Source organism: Petaurus breviceps, unplaced genomic scaffold (genome assembly GCF_028583685.1).
Source record: "Petaurus breviceps papuanus isolate PSGF00001 unplaced genomic scaffold, PetGlider_PUasm1.0 65, whole genome shotgun sequence".
NCBI classification, from domain to species: Eukaryota; Metazoa; Chordata; class Mammalia; order Diprotodontia; family Petauridae; genus Petaurus; species Petaurus breviceps.
In genome coordinates this window covers 1682555-1706553 of record NW_027186436.1, presented here as the reverse complement: position 1 = coordinate 1706553, position 23999 = coordinate 1682555, and the positions used below count along the sequence as shown (strand labels likewise).

General features: G+C 40.5%; 1 protein-coding gene across 3 annotated transcripts in view; it reads right to left on the bottom strand.

Moving 5' to 3' along the window:
* WDR25 (WD repeat domain 25) overlaps nt 1-23999 on the bottom strand; it is a 287214-nt gene that overhangs the window by 43118 nt on the left and 220097 nt on the right. For all 3 annotated transcript variants that reach the window (XM_069103931.1, XM_069103929.1, XM_069103930.1), the window contains exon 4: nt 484-614. In XM_069103931.1, coding sequence (XP_068960032.1) covers nt 484-614 — 131 coding nt within the window. The remainder of the gene's footprint in view (nt 1-483; nt 615-23999) is intronic.

Below are 23999 nucleotides of genomic sequence, written 5' to 3'. Positions count from 1 at the left end.
ATACCTGTGTGCCCTTGTGCAAGTCACAGATACTTCTCTGGGCTTCAGTTTCCTCACCTGTAAAATGAAGGGCTGCAACTAAATGACCCCTAAAGTCCCTCCCGGCTACGAATCTCCATTGTATAAATTTGACCTGGTTTTGAATCTTGGCTCTTCCCACTTATTTCAACTCTATGTCTGGGCAAGCTGCTTCACCTCTAAAATGAGGGGGTCAGGCTACATCATATCAAAGGTCCCTTATAGCTGTGAGGTCTCTTTCCCAGTGGAGAAAGAGCATTTCTGGCTGTAATAATCTAAAAATGGAATAAATGAACTTTCAAAACATGAAAAGAACATCTAAAAACATACTTCCCACTGATTAAAAACTAAGTGCTAATTATTCTACCTCAAGGGCTCTATATATAGCTGATGAGTTCCCAATTTATTCAACTGACACAAGCAATATGTCCCTTAGAAAGGCCAAATAAGGAAGAAGTGTATTACCTTGAAACTCCTTGTATCCCAAGCTTTAATTTCTGGGCTGGATCCTCCACAAAGAAAAATATTAGGCTGATTTGGATTAAATTTCACAGTACTGATTCTGAATTTATTTTTGCAGCTAAACAACTGTGTTCCTATAATAGGAAAAAAAAAAGATGAAAAGGGGTTAGAAAACATTTAAACCAAAAAATAAATGTTCACAGAAAGTCATATTGAATGAATGAATGAAAGCATGAATGACTGTGAAACACTGGAACATGTTACCTGGTTAAATAATGAGTTTCCTATTCATTAGGTATTAGAGGTATTAAAGCAGAGATCAGATGGTGCTCAGGAATACTACAGAGGGGGGATCACATATAGAGCTGGGCACTGGCCTAAATTATCTCAAATTTCCCTCCAACTCTGAGATTTTGTGATTCTATTGGTAAGATCATAGGAAAGAGAGGAGCTGCCAAATACGAAGTCTGAGATTAAGACAAGGGGACTATCCACTGGTTCTTTCTTAAACATACATGCTTACTGAGAAGATATGATTTCCCTTTATAGGAACTTAAGAATTTTCACTCATTTATTTGATAAAAATTTATTGAATTTATAAAGTGATGGAATGTCAGAACCAAAGGGGAAAATCACTGGCCTCTAGGCCCACAGTCATTTCAGGAACCCTTATTATACTCAACCTGCACGAATTTGCCATCACAACATCAATCATTCACTCCACAAACATTTATCAAGCACCTACTGGTTGTACAGCATCAGCATCAATGGAAAGCATTTAGTAAGTACCTACCATGTGCCAGGCACTATGCTAAATGCTGGTGATATGAAGAAAGGCAAAAACAAAGTCCTTGTTCTCAAGGAATTCACATTCTAGTGGGAAAGACAATAACATGCCAACAATTATGTACATATAAGATATACACAGAGTAGAAGGAAGAGGATCTCAGCAGGAAGGCATTATCAGCGAAGAATGACAAAAGGCATCTTGCGTAAGGTGGGAATTGAGTTAAGTCTTGACAGAAGCCAGGAGGAGGGGGAGGTAAGGAAGAAGAACATTCCAGAAATGAGGAATAGCCTACAAAAAGGAAGAGATGGAGCTTTATAAGTAGTTAAAGAACAGCATGAAGGCTCAAAGGGGTCACTAGACTGTAGTGTAAAAAGCTGGGAAGGTAGAAAAGGGGCAAGTGGTAAAGAGCTTTAAACATCAAATGAGGGATATTCTATTTGATTCTGGAGCTAAGAGGGAGCCTCTGGAGTTTACGGGTGTAGGGGTTAGAGGAAGAGGACATGGTCTGACTTAGGAAGACTAGTTGGTAGCTGAGCGGAAGATGGCCTTCATTGGGGACAGACTTGAAGCAGGGGCACCGGCCATTAGACTATGCAGTAGTCTCGGTGTGAGGTGAAGAGGGCTTGCACCAGAGTGACAGCTATGTCAACGAAGAAAAAGGGACATATATGAGACATTGTGAAGTTAAAAGCGACAGGACTTAACAAGACTGGATCTATGGAGAGAATGCAAGTGAGAACGCAAGGATGGTAACAGAGTTTCATGCCTGGGTGACTGGGAAGATAATAGTGCCCTCAATGGTAATAGGAAAGTTTGGAAGAATAAAGAGCTTGGGGGAAACATTATTGTGCTAGGTGCTGGGAAAGGTATACAATTTAGCTAATATACACAGTTCTTGCCTATGTGCAGCTCACAATCTGAAAGGAGGTAGGGGAGGAAGGAGGTGGTACAATAAATTTAGAAAAAAATCTTATATAAAATAGAACCTATTCATAAAATAGGAATGAACAAAGTGCTATGTAATATCTGAGGGCAGAGGGGTTACCTCATTCTTTTTGCAGGGGAGAAAGGCTTCATGTCAGAAGGACATTTGAGCTGAGCTGAAATAGTTGGTTAGGATTTCAATCGGTACATGTACTATACTAGTCATTTAATATTTATGTAGTGTCTACTATGTACAAGGCACTAAGTTCAGTACTGTGGGTCCAAAGGCAAAAGCGGGTACAATCTTTCTACTCAAGAAATACAAAATTTCTATAGGAGATAAGGCACATGCATATATAAGTTTTATACAAGGTAGAATTTGATAGGAATGAAGGACAGATTTAGACAAAATATCCTCGGAAAATCTGAGAAGGGAGTGATGACTTTCATCTGGGAGGATTTACTTCCCAAGAAAGTAGGGCCTAAGTTGGGCCTTGAAAGGAGAAAAGGATTTCAACAAGCAAACTTGAAGAGGGAGTATTCCCAGGTAAAAGTGATGGCTTCTATGAAGGCACAGAAATTGGAGAAGGGCAAGAAATGATTGGGGAACCATTAGTAGTCAAGTTTGGCTGGAGCATACAGTGCATAAAGAGGAGTATTATGAAAGCCAGTCCATGGAAGGCCTAAATGCCAGGGTCAAGAGTTATAGTTTAAGCAATAGGGAGGTACTGGTAATTTTTGAGCAGGGAAGAGCTACAGTCAAAATTAGGCACAAGGAAGATTATTTTGGCCCTGTCTGAAAGACAGATTAGAAAGAAGAGAAACTGGAAGGAGAGTGGTTAGTAAAGCTATAATGATGAGAAGAGGTAAGGGTCTGAATTTGGATGGTCACTTGTGAGAGGAAATGTGAGAGATACTGTGGTGTTAGAACCTATAAGATACAACAACTAATTGTATGTTAGAGAAGAGAAAAGAATGACAGTATTTGCAAAGGTAGGAAAGTGGCAGTCTCAAAATTGAGAACTATGGTTGCAAAACGTTTTGAAGGAATATTCATCATGAAAGTAACAAAAATAACATATAACTGTGAATGTGTGTATATATGTTTACAGGTATACATAGATAGAGGGCACAGGACCAATTTAATAGGAAGGGATGATACTTAAAAGGGGAAATTAAGAGGTGAGAGAGGAATATAATGAGAGGAGATGGGAAGAGACAGAATGGGGTAAACTATCTCATATAGAAGAGGCAAGGGAAAATGGTTACAATGGAGGGGAAGAACAGGAAGGCAAAAGGGAATGGGTTAACTTTATTCTCATTGAATTTGGCTTGGGGAGGGAATAAAATACACACTAAATAGGGTATCTCACCCTCCAGGAGAGTAGGGGGGAAGGGGATGAGAGGGGGGATGATAGAAGTGAGGGCAGGCTGGGGGGGAGGGAAGGTGGAAGCACCTACTTTTGAAAAGGGATGGGATTAAAGGAGGGAATAGAACAAGTGGGAGGTGAGATAGGAGGGAGGGAAATATAATCAGTCTTCTACAATATATCTACTATGTTATTGTTTTGCATTAGCTACACATATACAACCTATACTGAACTGCTTATCTTCCCAGTAAGGGTGGGTGACAAGGGAGGAAGGGAATGAATCTGGAATTCAAAGTTTTAAAATCAAATTTTAAATATATATATATATATATATATATATATACACACACACACACACACACACACATATATATATATATATATATATATATATATATATATATATATATTCTATTACTAATACTATTCTACATCTAATTGGGAAATAAGAAAGGCACTGGGGCATAGAGATCCACCATCCACCATGCCCTACTGAAAAAGTCGAAAGGGGTATGAGAGAAAATATGGGAGAGAGCAGAATGGAGGAGGAGATATCCTGTGGGACTGCTATTTTGGGGCAGTGGGTAGGGAAAAAATGGGGAGAAAATTTGTAACTCAAAATCTGGCAGAAATGAATGATGTAAATCAGAAGTTAATAAAGCATTTGAAAAATGGAAAAAAAATTTAAAAGAACAAAAAATAACATATAACTAATTCATGTTTTAATAATGATACTATAACTAATGATAGCAGCTTATCTCTCATATAATTCTCATGTGTGTTCAAGTTTTCATTTGGGGGGGGAGGGGAGGAAGAGAGAGGGTCTTTATTCATGAGTTCATCAATTTGGGGAGTTCCTGGTGTGAAAAGCCATCCACCAACACAAATCAGCAATTCCTCTGTAGCTTATAGTCTTAGAGAATTGCTTGGGGTATTAAGAGGAAAGATGTCTTTCACTTAGGTGTATACTCATTGAATTGGTTGACTAAGTGCCTTGCTAAACTGGTAAATATTTCCTAACTAGACTCTGCTTTAAATACTTTAAAGTACTACATAAACAGTGCTTATTTCATATTACTTCTCTTCGTGTATTTTACATTCTAGTCAACCAAATCTGTCTCGTGATGTTTGAAACTATAATCACTTTATAAGGTCTTACTTGAAGTGAACCAAAAAAGTTGCTATTCAAAAGAAGAGTAAACAGAGCCCTAATTCATGGACTTCCTGTTCTTCCTTGTTGCCTCCATCATGAGTTCAGATATCAGCCTTAATATACATATCACTTAATAGTTAAATATACAAGGGATAAATGAGGGGCATTACAGCTAGATTAAGTTTGGTCCCTTTAAGAGAAGGGAAGGGTTACCTAATAAATGGAATTGCTGTATAAAATAACCACAAATGAAATTGTTTTTCTTACAGCTGACTTTTCTCTCCCTTTCCTGAAGCTTCATGCTAGAACCCACCTTCTCCCTCTTCTTTTATGTAGGCCAGTTGGTAGCCAGATACAGAAGAAGATGTGCCCAATTACTGAACTCTCCTATGGAGGGGGAAAAATGTGTGGAGTATTTCATCCTATATTCTTTCTGACAACATAGGTTCAAACAACCCAGTATCAGTTAGCTTCCTGCTCCCTGGGAGCAAGAAATGGGTCAGCTAACGGGCCTCCAGAAGTTTATTTTTACTAAAAATTAATAGCAATCTAGTCAGAAACATGAAACAGAACTATAAAATCGTGGAATCATAGAATGCTGAATAAAGAAGGGATCTTGGAATCCATAGGACGTTAGCACTGAAAGGCTGTAGAATCATGAAATAAGGAATACTGAAGGCAGAAGACACCTTACAGGTGTGTTGTGTGACCTGTAGTTATTTCTAGACACATACTCATGAACTCATTAGTAGAGGGAAAAAAATTACCCACCAAAGAAAATTCAAGCCTAGCATTCAAGGCATTTCTTCCAAGGATTCAGCTCTTGTCCAATTTTACCACCTTATCCCCCTTCTTAGACTCTCATAAATTCAAGCCAAATTGGAAAGTGCTCTGCCCCATGCACTCCTGATTAGATGCCTTTAGCCAGATTTCCTATTCTAGAAATTCCCCTAAATGCCTTACTCCCTTCCTATCTAGCTTATAATATGGAAATAAGTTTTGCATGACTTTACATGTAGAATTGATGTCATATTGCTTGCCTTCTCAAGGAGTGTGGGAAGAGCAGTAGGGAAGGAATTTGGAACTCAAAATTTTTAAAAAACGAATGTCAAAATTTTTTAAAATGCAATTTGGAAATATTTAAGAAAATAAATAAAATTAAATTTTCAAAAAAGACAAGCATAGTTTCCAAAAATAAAGAAGTAAAAGAACAAAATCTATCTTTAATGTACTTTCTTGAAGCATTTTTAACAGTAATTTCAGCAAGTCTTGTTGCCTTTTGAAGATGGCTTAAGTTCTGAAAAATCCTTGGCAATATATTTCTTCCCAGCTCAGGAAGAGAAGCTATTGCAATATTGGAATAAGTTTTTCTGCTACAGTGGGGGTTTAAAATTTCTCTGAAGAAAAACATGGAGAAGAAACTAGGGGTTTGGGATGGGTCAGAGGGGGGGAGGAGAATCTTGAGAACTGAGCCTGAAATAATCCAAAGCATTTGGGCAACAGGCAAAGGGAGAAGAAAAATTACAGCTGAACTGCAGCAGAGAGGAGAGATCAGGGAGTCCAACCACTGCCCCTGCAGCCATCTCAGAGCAAGAAGACTCAGGCTTAAGCAGCCAGCTGGAGCTACCTCTTCAAGTACTGAGGGAATTTTCAAAGAAAGACCAGCTCTTTCCCCATCTTTTCTCAGTGTCTATTTTATTATCAGAATGCTGGAATATACCCTGCTTGCTTATTTACTCAAATGTTTTCCTATAACCTGAATGTTGTCTTAACCAGAAAGAGGCTGATAGAGACAATAATAAGTTTAAATTTAGACAGAAAGCCAAACTTTTGCCTAAATGTTAGGAACCTTCTTAACTGAGGGCTCTGAATATTATAACTGTACTTCCACTTTTTGGTTTACCATAAATTTTACAAGGCAATGTCAGGTGAAGGATAATACTACATGAGAACATTGGTTAACAAGTCTCTATTGCTACTCACTAAGAGATGGAAAGAAGAGAAGTCAAGTAGTATGTGGATATGGCCCCTCTGGTCCCATGGTGAGGTGGAGGGAGAAGGGAAAAAGGGGAAGGGGGAAGGAATCAGACATGCAGAAGGATATTCAATCAGTTCAAAGGCCCTGAGCCATCTACATAGATAGAGCCCTTAAACAAAGAGCTGATTTGGCACCAACAGGAGACTGCCACAAACCAATGCTCCATTCTCCAGTGGTTTAAGGCAATTATTACTTGAAAATATTGTCTAGATTGCCTAATAAGGAATCAAAAGCAAGGAAAACCAAGAATCTCAATTTTAATTGTGACCCAAGGCACCAAACAAGGAAGTAAAGATAAAAACTGCACCATAGCAAGCAAATGGGTGAGATCAGTCAGTGAAGCCTTACTTAGCATGTGTACATTATGAACCACACTGGGGGCTGGGTTGAACCCTGGCTCCTACCAGCTCACAAGACTTCATAATGCCTCAAAGAAGGGGATCCTGTGGAATGGAGGGGTCACTGCATTTACTTAAGCTAAAAATGACCTAATTTTTGTAACAGGGGATGGCTGATTAAACCTCTAGAGACAAAAGAAATAGGGAGGAAAGGGTAGTGACTACTACTGCCACCCACATTTCCCCTTGTTGCACATGCCTTGATGTCCCCAGATGGTAGTTATCTTCATAGAACCAGAGAAGCCTAGAGGTAATAGAGTTTCTCTACCAGAACAAGAATCTCCTTTATAACTTCCCCAAGTAGGCATCCAGCCTTTGCCTAAAGACATTAAGTGAGAAGAAAACTATTACCTCCAGAGACAGCCCATTTCACTTTTGGATAACTCTAATTTTAGGAAGGATTTTAGAAAAATCTTAGGAAAACTCTCATTTATAGGATGTCTATGTACTACGCCTAAATTTTCTTCTCTGCAGCTTCTACCCCTTATTCTAGTCCTGCCTTTTGGGGCCAAGAAGAACAAATTCAATCCCTTGTACACAAAAGACTACCATGTCCCTCCCCACAGCTTCCTCTCTCCAGGCTAAATAGTTCTAGTTTCGTTTTTTTTCTTTTTTTTCTTAATTAAAAGCAATCAGGGTTAAGTAACTTGCTCAAGGTTACACGGCCAGTTATTTCTGGGTGTGGTGCTAAGTATCTGAGCCCAGATTTGATCCCCAGGTTATCCCAACACTAGAGCTGGTGCTCTTATTCGCTGAGCCACCTGGTCGCCCCTAAGCAATTGGGGTTAAGTAACTTGCTCAAAGTTATACGGCCAGGTGTTTCTGGGTGGGTAATAAGTGTCTGAGCCTGGATTCCATCCACATGTCATCCTGACACTGGAGCCGGTGCTCTTACTTGCTGTGCTACCTGGCCACCCCATAGTTCTAGTTTCTTTAACTGGTTCATGCAAGGACCCTCACCATTCTAGTCTCCTAGAGTTTTCTGGACTCTCCCCAATTTACTAACTGCTGCCTTACTAAAATGGGGCACCTAGAACTATTTGCACAGAAAACTCCATATGTAGTCTAACAAGGGCAAAACACAGCTAGACTCTCACAACCCTCATTCTGGATGATATCAAACTGAAAGAGGACTGGCTTAGGAATAAAAGAATCTGTAGAACTGAATTTGAATCCTTTTTCTCTCCCATTCACTCGCTACCTGTGTGACCTTAGAAAAATCACTTTGCCTCACTGGGCTTGAGTTTCCCCATCTGCAAAATAAGGAAGCTGGACCAGATGACCTCTAAGGAACCTTCTAGCTCTAAATCTATGATCTGATGATTCTTTCAACAAAAGCTACAAATAATTACATTACGCGTAGGGTGCAAAATGTGCCTTAGAGAAATATGGTCAGGGTGTTCAGAATTTCATGAAAGGGGAAGCTCAATGTAACTGAAAAATGCAGAACAACCAAAATAAGTAGTTTAGCAAGCTCCCCAAGCCTCTGTATCATCCATATCACATTCATAACTTTTCTTAGGCCTATCTTGCCTAAGGAGCAGCCTGAAGATGACTCCTCACCAGAAGTGTGGTTACTCTTGGTGTTTTGTCCACACGACTCATGAAATAGTTAAAAACCCAAAATATACCAGAAACAGAAACATACTAAATCAAGTTTTCTTTAATACTACTATTTAATATTTAATTAATTAGAATTTCATACTATTATTTAGACTTACTAAGCTCAGCTCTGGCTTTTATGAATCTGAACATGATCAGAAATTAAAAACGAAGTCATAACAGGGCCAGTTCTTTCACCAACCAGGTTTCCTTTTATCAAGATTCATAGAGGAAAAAAGGAACCCAAGCCAGCACCAAGGCAATTATGGGCCCCAAAACTTCTGTGAGATTAGCAGAGGATGAAGCCTACCCCAGAGTTGGAGATGTGTTGCTAGATTAAAAAATTTACTGGTTACTTGAGATGAGACAGAATAATTAGTGTATTTTAATGGTCTAGATTTATGAAAGGCAGGTAAAGGCAGTGAGATATATTGAAAAAGACTAGGTTTGGAGTCAAGAATTCCTTGGATTTGAATTCAGGCTTAGATGTTTACAACCCAGGCAAGGACTGAAGGATAATAATACTTCCACATGACCTACACCTCCAAGTTGTTAGGAGGAAAGCAATTTGTTGAACACTATGAAATAAGAACTATTATTCCTATTAGTCTTGAAAGAGGTCTATTGTAGAAGGGGAGAGGGAGATTGCTATAGATGTTTTACACAAACAAATTGTGCAGTAATCAGTGGAGTTAAAGAAGGCTAAGATGTCATCTGAGACTTGTCCAAGGTCACACAGCTAGTAAATGTTAAGTGTCTGAGGCTGGATTTTGAACTCAGGTCCTCCTGACTCCAGGGCTAGGGCTCTATACACTGCGCCACCTAAGCTGCCCCTGAGGAGAGCATTCTGAGCTTCTATTAGTCTGATCAGCCACAGTTGGACACCTTGAAACCTGGCTCTAGCATAGTGATGTCATTTTGGTCCTTCTGAGAACAAAGGACAACAACCAACCAACCAATAGATCTTTACAGTAAATGGACAGTAGCCTTGATGGGGAAGGCACTAGCAACCGGGCCAGAAAGGCCTATTAGAAGAAGTGGTGTGCAAGTTATGTCTTAAAGAAAGCAAGAAATTCTAAGGGGCAGAGGAACCTGGACTCTTCCTATCTTTGTTGTGTTCTCACCCTTGACTCCATGCTGCTCCCACAACAATGTAGCCACAAAGGCATACTTGCTGTTTTTCACCCATAGCAATCCCTTTCCCTTCTCCACGTCTTTATGCGTCTGTCCCCCAGATCTCCAATGCTCTCCCTCCTCACCCCTGACTCTAAGCTCCAAACCTGCCTTCTGCAGGAGGTCCTTGCTGATCTTCTCAGCTTCTCATGCCTTCCCCTCTGAGATTACCTTCCATTTACTCTGTATAGATCTTCTATGAACCCAGTTTTCATATTTGTCTCTCCCTTTGGAATGTAAGCTACTTGAAGGTATGGGATAGTCTTACCTCCCACTTTCTAGTTGGAATACTGAATTCAACCTGGGTTTAAAACTCAAGGCTTCCTTGAAATGATTTACTTTCCCATTTCTCCTGTGTGCTTCACTTCTCCAAAATCTGCTCCTATTAATCTTGGTATATCAGTAAGGAAAAAAATACAATTCAATAAAACCTTGTTTCCTGAATTTGGGGTAAACAGTACTTTGGATACTAAAGGGGTTCTTATTCCTGACTGTGCTGTCATGAAGGAGAACATACAAGTTACAGAAGAGACAGGAAGAATGTAGAATGTCCTGTAGAACTAGGCCTTGAGTATGGAAAGGAAAACTAGAGAGCATAGGACCTAGCAAGAGCATACAGGAAGGGCATCTGAACAGAGGAAAAAACCTTCCCTAAACCCCACTACCTCATTGCTCCATATCTCTTCTTTTTTTTTTTTATCGCTTTCTTTCTTTATTTTCAAATGCTTTATTAACTTCTGATTTACATCATTAATTTCCGCCAGATTTTGAGTTACAAATTTTCTCCATTTTTCCCCTACCCACCGCCCCAAAATAGCAGTCCCACAGGAAATCCCCTCCTCCAATCTGCTCTCTCCCATATTTTCTCCCATAACCCTTTCGACTTTTCCAGTGGATCTCTATGCCCCAGTGTCTGTATATCTTATTTCCCAATTACATGTAAAATAGTATTAATAATAGTATATATATATATATATATATATATATATATATATTTGAATATTTGATTTTAAAACTTTGAATTCCAGATTCATTCCCTTCCTCCCTTGTCACCCATCCTTACTGGGAAGATAAGCAGTTCATTATAGGATGTACATGTCTGGCTAATGCAAAACAGTAACATAGTAGATATACTGTAAGACTGACTATATTTCCCTCCCTCCTATCCCACCTCCCACTTGTTCTATTCTCTACTTTAATCCCATCCCTTTTCAAAAGTAGGTGCTTCCAACTTCCCTCCCCCTCAGGCTGCCCTCCCTTCCATTATCACCCCTCTCATCCCCTTCCCTCCCTACTCTCCTGTAGGGTGAGATACCCTACTTAGTGTGTATTTCATTCCCTCCTCAAGCCAAATTCATCCCTTTTGCCTTCCTATTCTTTCCCTCCATTGTAACCATTTTCCCTTGCCTCTTCTATATGAGATAGTTTACCCCATTCTGTCTCTCCCCATCTCCTCTCATTATATTCCTCTCTCACCTCTTAATTTCACCTTTTAAGTATCATCCCTTCCTGTTAAATTGGTCCTGTGCCCTCTATCTATGTATACATGTAAACATATATACACACATTCACATATGTATTCATATGCCCATATACCCTCTGATATAGACATATATATTTCTATACCCTTCAGCTACTAAGAAAAGTTTCATAAGTTACGATTATTGTTTTTCCATGTAGGAATGTTAATAGTTCAACTTTAATAAGTTCCTTATGATTTCTTTTCCCTGTTTATCTTCTCTTGCTTCTTGTATCTGAATGTCAAATTTTCTGATCAACTCTGGTTTTTTCAGCATGAATGCTTGAAAGTCCTCTATTCCATTGAATGACCATATTTTTCCTTGAAACATGAAACTCAGTTTTGCTGGGCAGGTGACTCTTGGTTTTAATCCCAGCTCCTTTGACCTCTGGAATATCATATTCCAAGCCCTTCGATCCCTCAATGTAGAAGCTGCCAGATCCTGGGTTATCCTGATTGTGTTTCCACAATATTCAAATGTTTCTTCCTGGCTGCTTATAATATTCTCTCCTTAATCTGGGAATTCCAGAACCTGGCTAGAATATTCCTAGTTTTCTTTTTGGGATCTTTTTCAGGAGGTGATCAGTGGATTCTTTCAACCTCTATTTTGCCCTCTGGTTCTAAAACATCAGGGCAGTTTTCTTTGAGAAGTTCCTGGAGGATGATTTCTAGGTTCTTACTTTGATCATGGCTTTCAGGCAGTCCAATAATTTTTAAATGATCTCTCCTGGATCTATTTTCCAGGTCAGTGGTTTTTCCCATGAGATATTTCACATTGCGTTCTATTCTTTCATTTGTTTGGATCTGTTTAACAGCATCTTGATTTCTCATGAAGCCATTAGCTTCCATTTGCTCCAGTCTAATTCTGAAGCCATGATTCTCCTCATTGAGCTTTTGAGATTCTTTTTCCATCTGGCAAATTCAGCTTTTTAAGGCATTCTTCTCCTCACTGCCTTTTTGAGCCTCTTTTGCCTTTTGAGTCAGTCTGTTTTTTAAGGTGTGATTTTCCTCAGTCAGGCTGTTGACTCATTTCATAATTTTCTTGCATCTTCTTCCCATTTTTTCTTTTCCCAATTTTTCCTCCACTTCTCTTATCTGCTTCTTAAGGTCCTCTATGGCCTGTAACCAGCTTGTATTTTCCTTTGAAGCTTTTGGTGCAGGAATTCTGACTTCACTGTCTTCTTCCTACTCCATGCTTTGTTCCTTTTTGTCCCCAAAATAGGAGTCTAATGTTGGAATCCTCTGTCTGCTTTGTTTCCTTTGCCTGGTCATGTCACCCCTCAGTCACTTGACTTTTGGGCTTTTTGACACAGTAGAACTCTGCCACCAGACAGGGTCAGACAGGTTTGTCCCAAACACTGGGGTTTTCTCAGCTGCCAGAGGTATTAGATGGGTGCCCTCTCTGAGGTCTCCACAGGCTCTGGCAAGCTGGACACATACCCCAGGACCTCCACCCTAGACTGCAATCTAGATCCAAGAAGGTTAAAGCACAAGAGATTACCCCTCAGACTGGTGCTTGGTCCCCCTACACTCTGCAGGCCAGGAGCTGAAGCTGCCAGATGGCACTGGCTGGCTGTGCCGGTGTCTCAGTGGCTTCTCGCCCTGGGGGCAAAAGCCACGCACTCCCACTTACTGGGTCCCAAAGTCCAGACTGCACTGCCCTGTCACTTTGTCCTTTGCATCTATGTGTCAATAAATCTGGAAACGGCCACAGCTGCTGCTGATCTGGAGTCCTTCTGGCCTGTGGCTGGTCAGGCCCGCCCTGGGGCTAAAGCCTGCGGTGGGGCTGGGTTCAGCTCCCAGAGCACTGTGCTGGCCGGGCTGTCTTCAGCGGGAGGTTAGCTTCTCTGTGTCATTTTGTGGGTTCTGCAGCTCCAAAGTTTGTTTAGAGCCCCCTTTTTACATGGATTGGGGAAGGTGGAAGCCGGAGCAGCGGGGAGGTCCTGCTTCTACTCCACCATCTTGACTCCGCCCCCCTCCCATATATCCTCCATCTCTCTTCTTAATGCCTCCCCTTCCCTACTATTCATTCATTCTTCAATCCCTTTGCAATCTGGCTTCCAATCCCAGTACTCTCTAGAATGTTTCTCTTGAAGGTTGCCAAGAATGGTAACTGCTAGATCTACAGTTTTCTTTCTCAGTCCTCATTCTCTATGGGGAGCAGTTACGTTACACAGTGGACAGAATGCCAGGCCTGGAGTCAAAAAGACTTGTCTTGAAATCTGGCCTCAGACACTTACTAGGAGTATGACCCTGGCAAGTCACTTAATCCTGTTTGCTTCAGTTTCCCCATCTATAAATGAGCTGGAGAACGAAATAGCAAACCCCTCCAATAGCTTTGCCAAGAAAGCCCCAAATAGGGTCATGAAGAGTCAGACATGGCTGAAATGACTGAACGACAACATTCTCCATGACCACCTGAATCAGCTTGTGATACTACTGAAAACGGACTCCTTTTTTCTGGATACTTGGTTAACCCTCAGCTTTTGAGACACTGTCTTCTCCTGGTTTTTCTACAGACCTGACTATTCTTTAATTTCTTTTGGTGGTTCTTTATCAAAACTGCATGCCCTAAGCCTGGGTGACCCACTAAAATGCAGTTCTCAGCACTCTTATCTCTTCTCTGCTCTTTGCTTTTCAGCTCAGTATACCTGATGTATGGGTTCAATTATTATACACAGATGACCAAAAAACTACATAAGTAATTTTAATCTTATTCCTAAACTCCAGCCCTCTATGTCTACCTGCATCCCCCAGGGAAACCTAAAATCCAATGTGTCCAAAACTTTAAATAATCAACTTTCCTCCTAAACTCACCTCTCCTCTAATACCAGTTTCTATTAAGGATACAACCATCCCTTCACTCATCCAGATTCAAAATCTCTCAATCGTCCCAGAATAACAGTCTCAGTTTAGAAGGGGCCTCAGAGACCATTTGTGCTAAGTTCACTGTAGCCCTTCATGAAAACCATCTGTCCAACATTCCCAGCATCTATGTAGCCATCCAGAATCTGCTGGGAGAGCTCCCAAAGCAGCAGCACTGCTCTCACAGGCAGGCTGCTCCATCTCTGGATAACTGAGAATGGTGGAGAGCTTTTATTCAGGGTTAGTTGAAACCTCTTTGCATCCTCCACCTCTATCGTTATGAGTCCTGGTTCTGCCCTCTGGGGCCTAGCAGAACAAGTCAATCCTCTTCTTGTGAGTACCTTTCAGATACTTGAAGGTGACTATCATGATCCACAAAGATCTGCCCTTCTCCAGGCTAAACACCTATAAGTCCTTCAGATGATCCTCATATGGCACAACCTCAAGGCTCCTTGACCATCCAGGTCACCCTCTTCCCCACACTTTCCAGCTTATCAATCCCTTCCTAAAATGTGGTTATTAAAATGTCATTCTAGGAACACAGTACTTGTAGGTGTAGTCTGACCAGGTGGAACTATCCCCTACCTACCTAGTTTTGTATTGATTATAGAGAGTTCTCACTTTATATAAGTGGGCCATCAGCCTTCTACATAGAGTGATTTTTAATGAAATGTGATTTTGCCCACAGGGAAGGCAGGGAGGGGGCAGGTACACAATCAAAGACACAAGGGGGCTGAGGACAGAGAAGCAAGACTGGGAGGAGAAACGTGCAGGGTACCAGAAACAGACATGTGGTACTCGGGGGTTGGACACATGGGAGTAGAGTGCAGCAAAGGTCTCCTCTCTCTGTGCTTTAGGCCCCAAGGCATGCCCCCATGCACCAGTGGCATGGTGGCAAGCTCTCTGATCACTTTTCCTCTTCTTTCACTGAGAGGGTGTTTTTTAAAGGTTTTTTTTTGGGGGGGGGGTAAGAGGATGTGGTAAGAGCGGGGAGGGCACAGAGCACTGAGCTAAGGGGCAGGAGTGTAGAGAAAAAGCACACAGTACTGTTTAATAAAGTTAGCATAGGTGAGTTTTTTGGGGAATGTGAATTTCTTTCAGAATTATTTGTGTAATGCAAATTTATGTAAAGTGAGAACTAACTATACCTCTCTTCACAAAACTTAAAATCACGTTAACTTTTTGTTTCAGTTTGGTTTAGTTTTACTCTCATCAACAGAAACTTACAGCAGCAAGGAACCTTAGAACTTTCCTAGTCCAAACTTCTTATTTTACAGATGAGGAAATCAAGGTCCAAGATGTTCAAGATCACTAAAGTAATAAGTAGCAAGACTAGAATATGATGTCTGGTTCTTTGAGTCTAAATCAAGAATTTTTTTCAACTATACTAGGCTATGTTAATATTGTTGAAAAAGAGACAATTATTCTTTGCTAATAATATTACCATATTATGGTAGCATAAAAAAACAAATTGAACAATTGCAGCCTTAAATGTAAAAGTATCAAATTCTCCTATTTTAAAAAAGCTATTAAATGTTCCCTACCAAAAAAAAAATCCAAGAAACATATGCATTTTTTAAAAAACAACAGAATGGACTAAAATTTATTTTACTTGAACTGATTTTAGAAAAATTCTAATTAGAAAACATTGAGATGAGAAACAGGGTAACATGCTTTAAATTACCACTGGTAATAAAAGAGTAGAAACATCACATTTTTACTCATATTGAGTTTATAATCCCCTAAAAGGCCCAGATAGTTTTCAAATAGACTATCTAGCCATACCTTCCCCATGTTGTATTTGTGAAACTGATTTTTAACTCTAATATAAGATTTAGATGACTTAACCATATATTAAATTTCATCTTATTATCTTTAATCCAAAGATTTTTTTAGATGAGATCATCTAATGTGTTAGTTATCTCTCCTAGTTTTGAGTCATGTAAAAATTTAATAAGGAGGTCATCTCTTCCTTCATCTATGCATTTATCACTGCTGACTACCTTTTCCTCCCAGATACCTTCTCTTCTCTGTGTTTTTGTAACTCTGCTCTCTTTGGATTTCCTTTAGGCCTGACTGCTCATCCTCTGTCTGGTCTTCCTTCATATTCCACTCCATAAATGTGAGTGTATTTTGGGCCTTCTTCTCTATCTTCTTTCTCTTTATGACCACAACAACTTTCATTGTATTATATATCCAATCCTACCTAATGACTCTCCTAAGGTTTAGACCACATCACCCACTGTCTATTGGATGTTTCAAACTAGATGCCATTGGGTATCTCAAGTCACATATTCAGAAGAGAATTCATTAGTTTTTCTTCAAATGTCGCTCTTTTTTCTTGAGGGAATTTCATTCTTATGTTCTTCCTGGTTTACAACCCCAAAGACATCTTCAACTCCTTCTCCTTCCACCTGCTTATGAGAAGACCAATTGCTAGGTTCTGTCAATTCTACCTCCACAAGATTTCTTGGATCTGTCCCCTTCTCTCCACTTACAAGGCCACCTCTCTACTTTGGGCCCTCATTATCTCTCCCCTAGACTACTGAAATAAGTTTCTCCTTGGTCTCCCTGCCTCAAACTATTCATTCCATGAAGCTGCCAACCCAATATTCCTAAAGCATAAATCTGACCATATCAACTCCCATTCTCAAGACGCTTCAGTCAGTCATTCCTTCATGTCTCTGGGACAAAACAATTTTTTTTTCTGTTTGATCTTTATCGCACTTCACAATCTAACTGCAACCTACCTTTCTAGGCTGATTTCATCTTTGAGTCACCCTTGACTCTGTCCTCTCCTTTCCCCTGACATTCAATCAAGATACCAAGTATTACCAATTCTAGCTTCACAATAAATCTAACAGTCATCTCCTGTTCTCTACTCAAATAGCCACAGCCTCATTCAGGCCCTCCTCACCTCTCACAGGAATCACTGCAATAACTTAATTGGTCTTCCAAGACTCTAGCCTCTCTCCTCTCTAATCCATACTCTACAGAGCTGCCAAACTGACATTCCTAAAACACAGATCTGACTGTATCATTCCCTTCAAGAAACTCCAATGGCTCTCTCTTGCCTATAGGATAAAGTAGGAACTCCTCTATTTGGCCTTGAAAAAACCTTTACAAGGGCAGCTAGGTGGCACTATGAATAGAGTCCCTGGAATCAGGAGAACCTGAGTTCAAATCCGGCCTCAGATACTTAACCCTTGCTAGCTGTGTGACCTTGGGCAAGTCACTTAACCCCAATTGCTCTGCCTTCCTCCCTCCAAAAAAAGACAAAAAAAAAAAAGAAAATCCTTTACAATCTGGTTCAATTTACCTTTCCAAGCCTACTGCACATTATTCTCTGTGTTCTGCCCCTGAGGGCCTGAATGCTATTTCATATATATGACATTCTATCTCTAGTGTCCATACCTTTGCAAAGGCCGTCCACCAAGCTAGGAATAGGTGCCTTCCTTACCTTCTCTTCCTCCTACAATCTCTATCTTCCTTCAAAGTTCAGTTCAAGAGCTTTGCTCATATATGTGTATACATATATATGTTCACATATAGCTCAGTTCATATGTATTATATATAATATGTATGATTTTAAACACATATACATATATACACATATATGTGTGTGTATAGATTATAAATACAAAATGCTTCCCCCAATCATCTGTAAGTTTGTTGAAGACTATTTCATTTTTGCCTTTGTATCCTAACCTCCTGGAATGGTGCCTATCCTGTAGTCCCTTAGTCAATGCCTGCTGAATAAATGAGCATAGATTAGAATGCATTGTTGAGGAAAGTTTTAAGGAAGAGGTGAGACTTGGGGCAGGGTTTTAAAATGAGTGGATTCAGATTTCTGCAGAGAAACAGGAAGATACCCTAGGACGCATCTTTAATGCTTCAAAATTAGTATTAGTAGTCTCCCTGACAACACAGACTGCAAAACCTTCAAGCCTAATAAAATTGTATTGGTGAGATCCTGTATACAAAATCTTCACCTATCTTAGCAAAGCTACCTTCTGGATGACTAACACAACCTGTAACCGGGCCTGAATCCAAAAAGTCTTTGCAGTTGAGGAGGCCCTACCAGCACTTTAACCCTACTGATGAGAACTCAAGGTCATCTCCATACCTTGAAAAGGCATTGGCAGATGATGCAAATGGAAGTATCACCACAGGGCAAGGAGGGAGGAAACCACATGACCAATGACTCAGGACTGGGCATATTCAAAGACCAGGATCATAGGATTATAGGCCAGAAAATGATCCAGATTTGCTGTAATTGAGGCTTCATATTACAGCAGAATGAGAAATAAAGATAAATTGGAAGACTGGGCCACTATGTATCACCCTATCACTGTCCTTTAAATAAATAGATGCTGCTACTGAGAAGCGATTTAGTGTCTGTTGGGAGATGGGCAGAGACTGGTATGAGAGCTGAAATTTAGGTGTGACCAGAAGCCAGGTCTATTCATTAAAAAAAAAAAAAAACAACCCATCTATTGAGTGTCTACCGTGTACAGTGTGCTGGGCCAGGCGCTGGGGATAATCCAAAGTAACATTTCAGTTTATCTCCAAAAAGCTTGGCTTTTTTGGAGATCCTTCCTCTAAGTCTGAACACCAGCCCATCAGTCACTGTGATGGGCCAGGTCATTCTATCTGCTGACAGCCATCATCTCCCAGAAATACAGTATGGCTGAGGACTGGGATTCAGCAGAATGGCTTTGGAAGCAGGGGTCAGGATCACCTAAGGAAAACTTGACAGTTTTCTCACAAGCCAGAACTGACAGGAACGATTTTTTTTTTTTATTAGATTAGGAGTCTGGAACTAGCATTTGGAAGAAAATAAGGATTAACTGCCGGACAACAGGATCACTGAATCACAAAAAAGAAAAGAGTTAGCAGGGATTATATCTTGTCAGTCAGTCAGTCAGTCAAAAATCATCCATTAAGTGCTTTCTATATTACCAAACATTGCACTAAGAGCTGGGGATACCAAAAAGTCAAAAAATAGTCCCTGCCCTCAAGGAGAGCATATTAATTAACATGAGAAAAATTAGTCAAATCTATATCTATTTTTTTTAACAAGAATCAACTCTAAAATATCCCCAGCAAGTCGTCATCTAACCTCCATATATGACTATTAAGTGGCAGAGGCATTACATGTTAACCTAGTCTTCTGACCCCAAATCCAAAATACATTCTGCAACACCATTCTGTCTCCATAATATTTCATTGCTTCGGGAGCCACGAGTACCCTTGTGGGTATTTTTACCATTGACAGAAATCACAACCCCTCCATGCCTTGGTAAATGGTTTCATAACAACACATATTTATATTGCACTTTAAGGTATAATGCTAGAAGAAAGGTAATATGAGGATCCATTTTATAGATGAGGGAACTGAGGCTAAAAAAAGCTTAGTGACTTACCCAGTTACACAGCTAAGAAGTGTTGGAGCCTGGATTCAAGCCCAAGTCTCCTGATTCCATATCTAGCATTCGTTCCACTGTGCCATATGAGTTGTTGTGGACAAAAAAATTCATTACCAGGTGGCAGCCATCTGGCAATAAGCATCTCTGTAATTTATTAGGCTGGTCCCTCTGACTGGTCTATTAATGGGTCCATACTTAGCTAAAAGCAGGGCCTCTGAAAATACGCATGTAATCCATCACCAGTCCCGTGCTTGAAGGTTTTCCAGCTTGGCAGGTCTTGCCAAGAGTGTGTGCTGCATAAGCAGAGACTCATAGAGTCTATACAGGATGACCTCACTGCTCTGAGGATGCACTGGAGAAGGACTTCAGTGAAGGAAAGCAGCACCAAATCACAGAATTTAGATTCATGAGGTACCTTAAATCAATCATTCAATCAATAAGCATTTAATAAAGATTATTAAATCAGTTCCTTCATTTTTCAGATTAGGAAACTGAGACACAGAAAAGTGAGATGGTTTGCCAGAGTTGACACAGGCCAAAATTTCCATCCCCCAGTTTCTTTTTCAAGTTCCAGGTGATCTGATGTTTTTATTGTTTTTATTTTTTCTTAAAGAAGTTCTGATCTCAATCCAGTAGCAAAACTGGGACCCTGAATCTAAAACTGAACTCATCTTTCATCTTAAAACCTTTCCTCTTCTGATTTTCCCTCTTTCTGCTGGAGGTACCATCATTCAGGTTTATAACCTCAGCATTACCCTCAACTCTTCTTTCTCCTTCACTCCATGTATCTAATCAATTGCCAAGTGGTGCCATTTCTACCTTTACAACATCTGCTGCAACCAAACCCCATCCCTACTCATGCAGCCACTGCCTTAGTCCAGGCCCTCAATTCCTCTCACCAACATAACTGGTCTCTTCCCATAGGCCCCTAATTAGTCTCTCTATCTCAAGTCTCTCACAACTCTAGTCCATCCTACACATTGCTGCCAAATTAATCTTCCTGAAGTTCAAATCTTACCCTGTGATTCCTCTTCCTATTGACACTAGAATAAAATCTTTTGTTTAACTTGTAAAGCCCTTCCCAAGCTGGCCTCAACTTACCTTTCCATCCTCACTGGACTGCACGCTGCCACCTGCCCTCTGCAATCTAGACAATTTGGTGTTCCCTCTGCTCCTCACTAACAATCCTCCCTCTCCAGTTTCCATGCCTTTGCAATAGGCATCTCCCATTCCTGAACACACTCCTTTACCTCTACCTCAGAGTTCCTCTCTTCCTTTAAGATACCATTCAGATACCATCTTCTGCATAAAGCCTTTTCTGATCCTTCCAAATGCTAGTGCCTTCCCTCCCATAGTATTCTGTATTTAACTACTTTAATTGTGTGTGTATACATACAAATATACACACACACATATTTACATATGTATTAACTTTCTATTTACGCTGCAGAGATTTTTATATGTTCTGGTTGCCTCCTTAATTGTAAGGATGAATTTTATTCTTTGTACTTGTATTCTCAGCACCTAACACAGTGCCTGGCACATAGTAGACACTTAATAAATACTTGTCATTTGATGTAAGCACAAGCAAAGTAGGATTTTTGTTGTTTCTTTCTAAAGTAGTTTCCTAGGCTCCGGCTAAATTGCAAACACCTGAAGGATGAATTGTCTTTGAACCCTGAAAATGCACAGCTGTGCTGAGTGACACAGGCTTTGTGCCTCCTGGCTCTGGGTAAATCAGGGGCCAAGTCTGTTCTAGATCCCAAGAGGCTGGCATTTTGCTTTGGGGGTTCACTCATGAGAAGAACTTTTTGGACAAGACTCTGAGTAGCTGTTTATTAAGAGCCCCCCGACTACTCAGAGTATTGTGCTCCCGGTGGTATATGTAAGTGGTTGTGTTACTTTGTTCAGATAGTAGGAGCCCTGTCTGTTGACTCTGTGTGCTAATTTCTCTGCTTGTATTTCCCACTTATCTGTAATTAAAGTAAGATTGGTGACCCCTTTAAAAGTTGTCTTTCCTTCAGCAAAGCAGATCAAAGAACCTGTGCTAGCAGGGCATCCTGGGTGTCCTAGGATGCTTGCTAATACAATTGACATTTGTCCATTAAAACTCAGATCTTTCAGTGACCTTTCCCTTCTACCATGCTGTAGTAACAAATCAAATCCAGGTTTCCCCAGTGTGCTGAATGGGAGAGGTGAAAACTTCTCAGACTATATCCTAAAATCTAGTAAGGTTTCTTGTGGGAACAAGCCTGAGTTTTGGTTTCATCCTTCCCCCATTCTTTACTACTGTCAATCAGCCTTAAGCCCTACAGGAATTTTAGGAATCCCTTAGGATGCTCCCCCCCCCCCTTTCCCGAGTGGTCAATCAGCATTAAGCTCTTAGGAATCTCTTAGAGCCCTTCCTCCTTCTTCACTTTGGCATTTGCCAAAGTAGGATAGGTACACTTGGATTGGCTATACCCTATTTCCTTGTTCTTTGTCCTTTTTTGCACCCACACAGTAAGCTCCTGGGCTTCTTTGTTCCTGAGGAGATTTAGATCTTAGATTGTAAGCCCACCTCCCAACCGATGGGAAAAGGGACAGTGGTGGAAGGGGGCTTGACTGTGTTAGGGTATAAATTCTTGCTCTGTCTTCTATAACATGCCTCATTGAGCTGGTTCGCACTGGTGGAAAGGGTGTTCTCTTCTTGTAAGAACTGAATAAAACTTCCTGTTCTTTCCTCAAGACACCTTTGACTTTTAATTTTTGGGGGTTAGGAGGTTTTTGGGGTCCCCATGCCGCACACAGTGCTAAGGGCCTCCTCTTCCTTTTGGTACTAAGGGTCAATCTGATAACAAAAGCTGTCAAGTGGAAAGTGATTGTTTCATCCCATCTCCACAAACCAACTCAAGATTTCCCCCTTGAAGATTATTCACAATTCTCACGAGCTTTCTAAAAATAAAGGCAGGGGACATTTTGCCCTCTCTGGGACACTTCTCTAACATTGTTCTTACCACAGACAGTAAAAGAAGCCATCCATGACATCTTGCTTATAAGAATAGTGAGCTATTACCACATACCCCATGTTGTTAAAAACAGTATGAAAAGGAAGAACCTGATTCATTACAAATATTTCCCAGGAGGACCCAGCAAGAGTCAGATACCACTTTAGAAACTTAGTCAATAGAACAAAATTTTCATTCCTCTGCTTCTTTTTCAAGTGACTGATGATTTGCTGAAGTTTGTTTTTATTGGAGGGTTTTTTCCCCTTTTTTCCTTTTTTCTTACTTATCTTGATCTAGGTCCTTTAAAAAAATGCCAAGGATATGCCAGGGATAAATTGTTTTTCCCAGTAGGGCAGCCATCTAAGCTAAGAAGTACTTCAGTACTATAAGTTAATCAGAATAATCTGCCCTGGTCAGGCCACTTCTAGAGTACTGTGTTCAGGGCTGGGTGCGATGTTTTAAGAAGGGCATAGACTGGCTAGAGCTTGTCCAGGAGAGGGTGACCAGGGTTGAGAGACAAATGGGGGAAATGCTCTATGAGAGTAAGATAAAGGAATTTAAGAGGTTTAGTTTAGAAAAGATGTAAAGGGCTATGATAACAGTATCCAAGTTGTCTGAAGAGTTGTTTTGTGGCATACAGATTAGACTTTTCTCTGCTTAACCCCTGAGGGCAGAAATAAGAGTAAGGGATAAAAATTACATAAATGCAAATTTGGGATTGATAAAAAGGTCTTGCTTCAGACACATTAATGGCTGGGTGACCCTGGGCAAGTCACTTAACCTCTCTGTGCCCTAGGCAACTCCCTAGGACTACTTTGCAGGGAAGATGTCAATCTCCATTGGTAAAGGGAGTTCATCATCTAAGAGTTGCCTGTACCAGTGAAGTTACAAGTCCAGGGCCCATCCCTGTCCCCAGATGAAGTGGGCTTTCCTCAGAGATGCTGGGATCCTGCTTACTGGGTATCTTCAAGCAAAAGGGGAATAACCACTTGTAAGAGGAATTCTTGGTCTGGTACTAGTTAGAATAGACAGCCTTTGAGGTCTCTTCGAATTCTTGGATATTGTGGATCATTTAAGATAGACCAAAGGTTAATGACTGCAGGTCTGTAGTACAAGAATACAGAACAACCAGAGTAGGGAATAAAGAGGGAATTTACAAGGCTTCTGATAAGGTCCTGCTGGAGGAAGGGAGGAAGGGAGAAAGGGAGGAAGGAAGGAAGGAAGGGAGGGAGGGAGGGAGGGAGGAAGGAAAGGAGAGAGGAAAGAAGGGA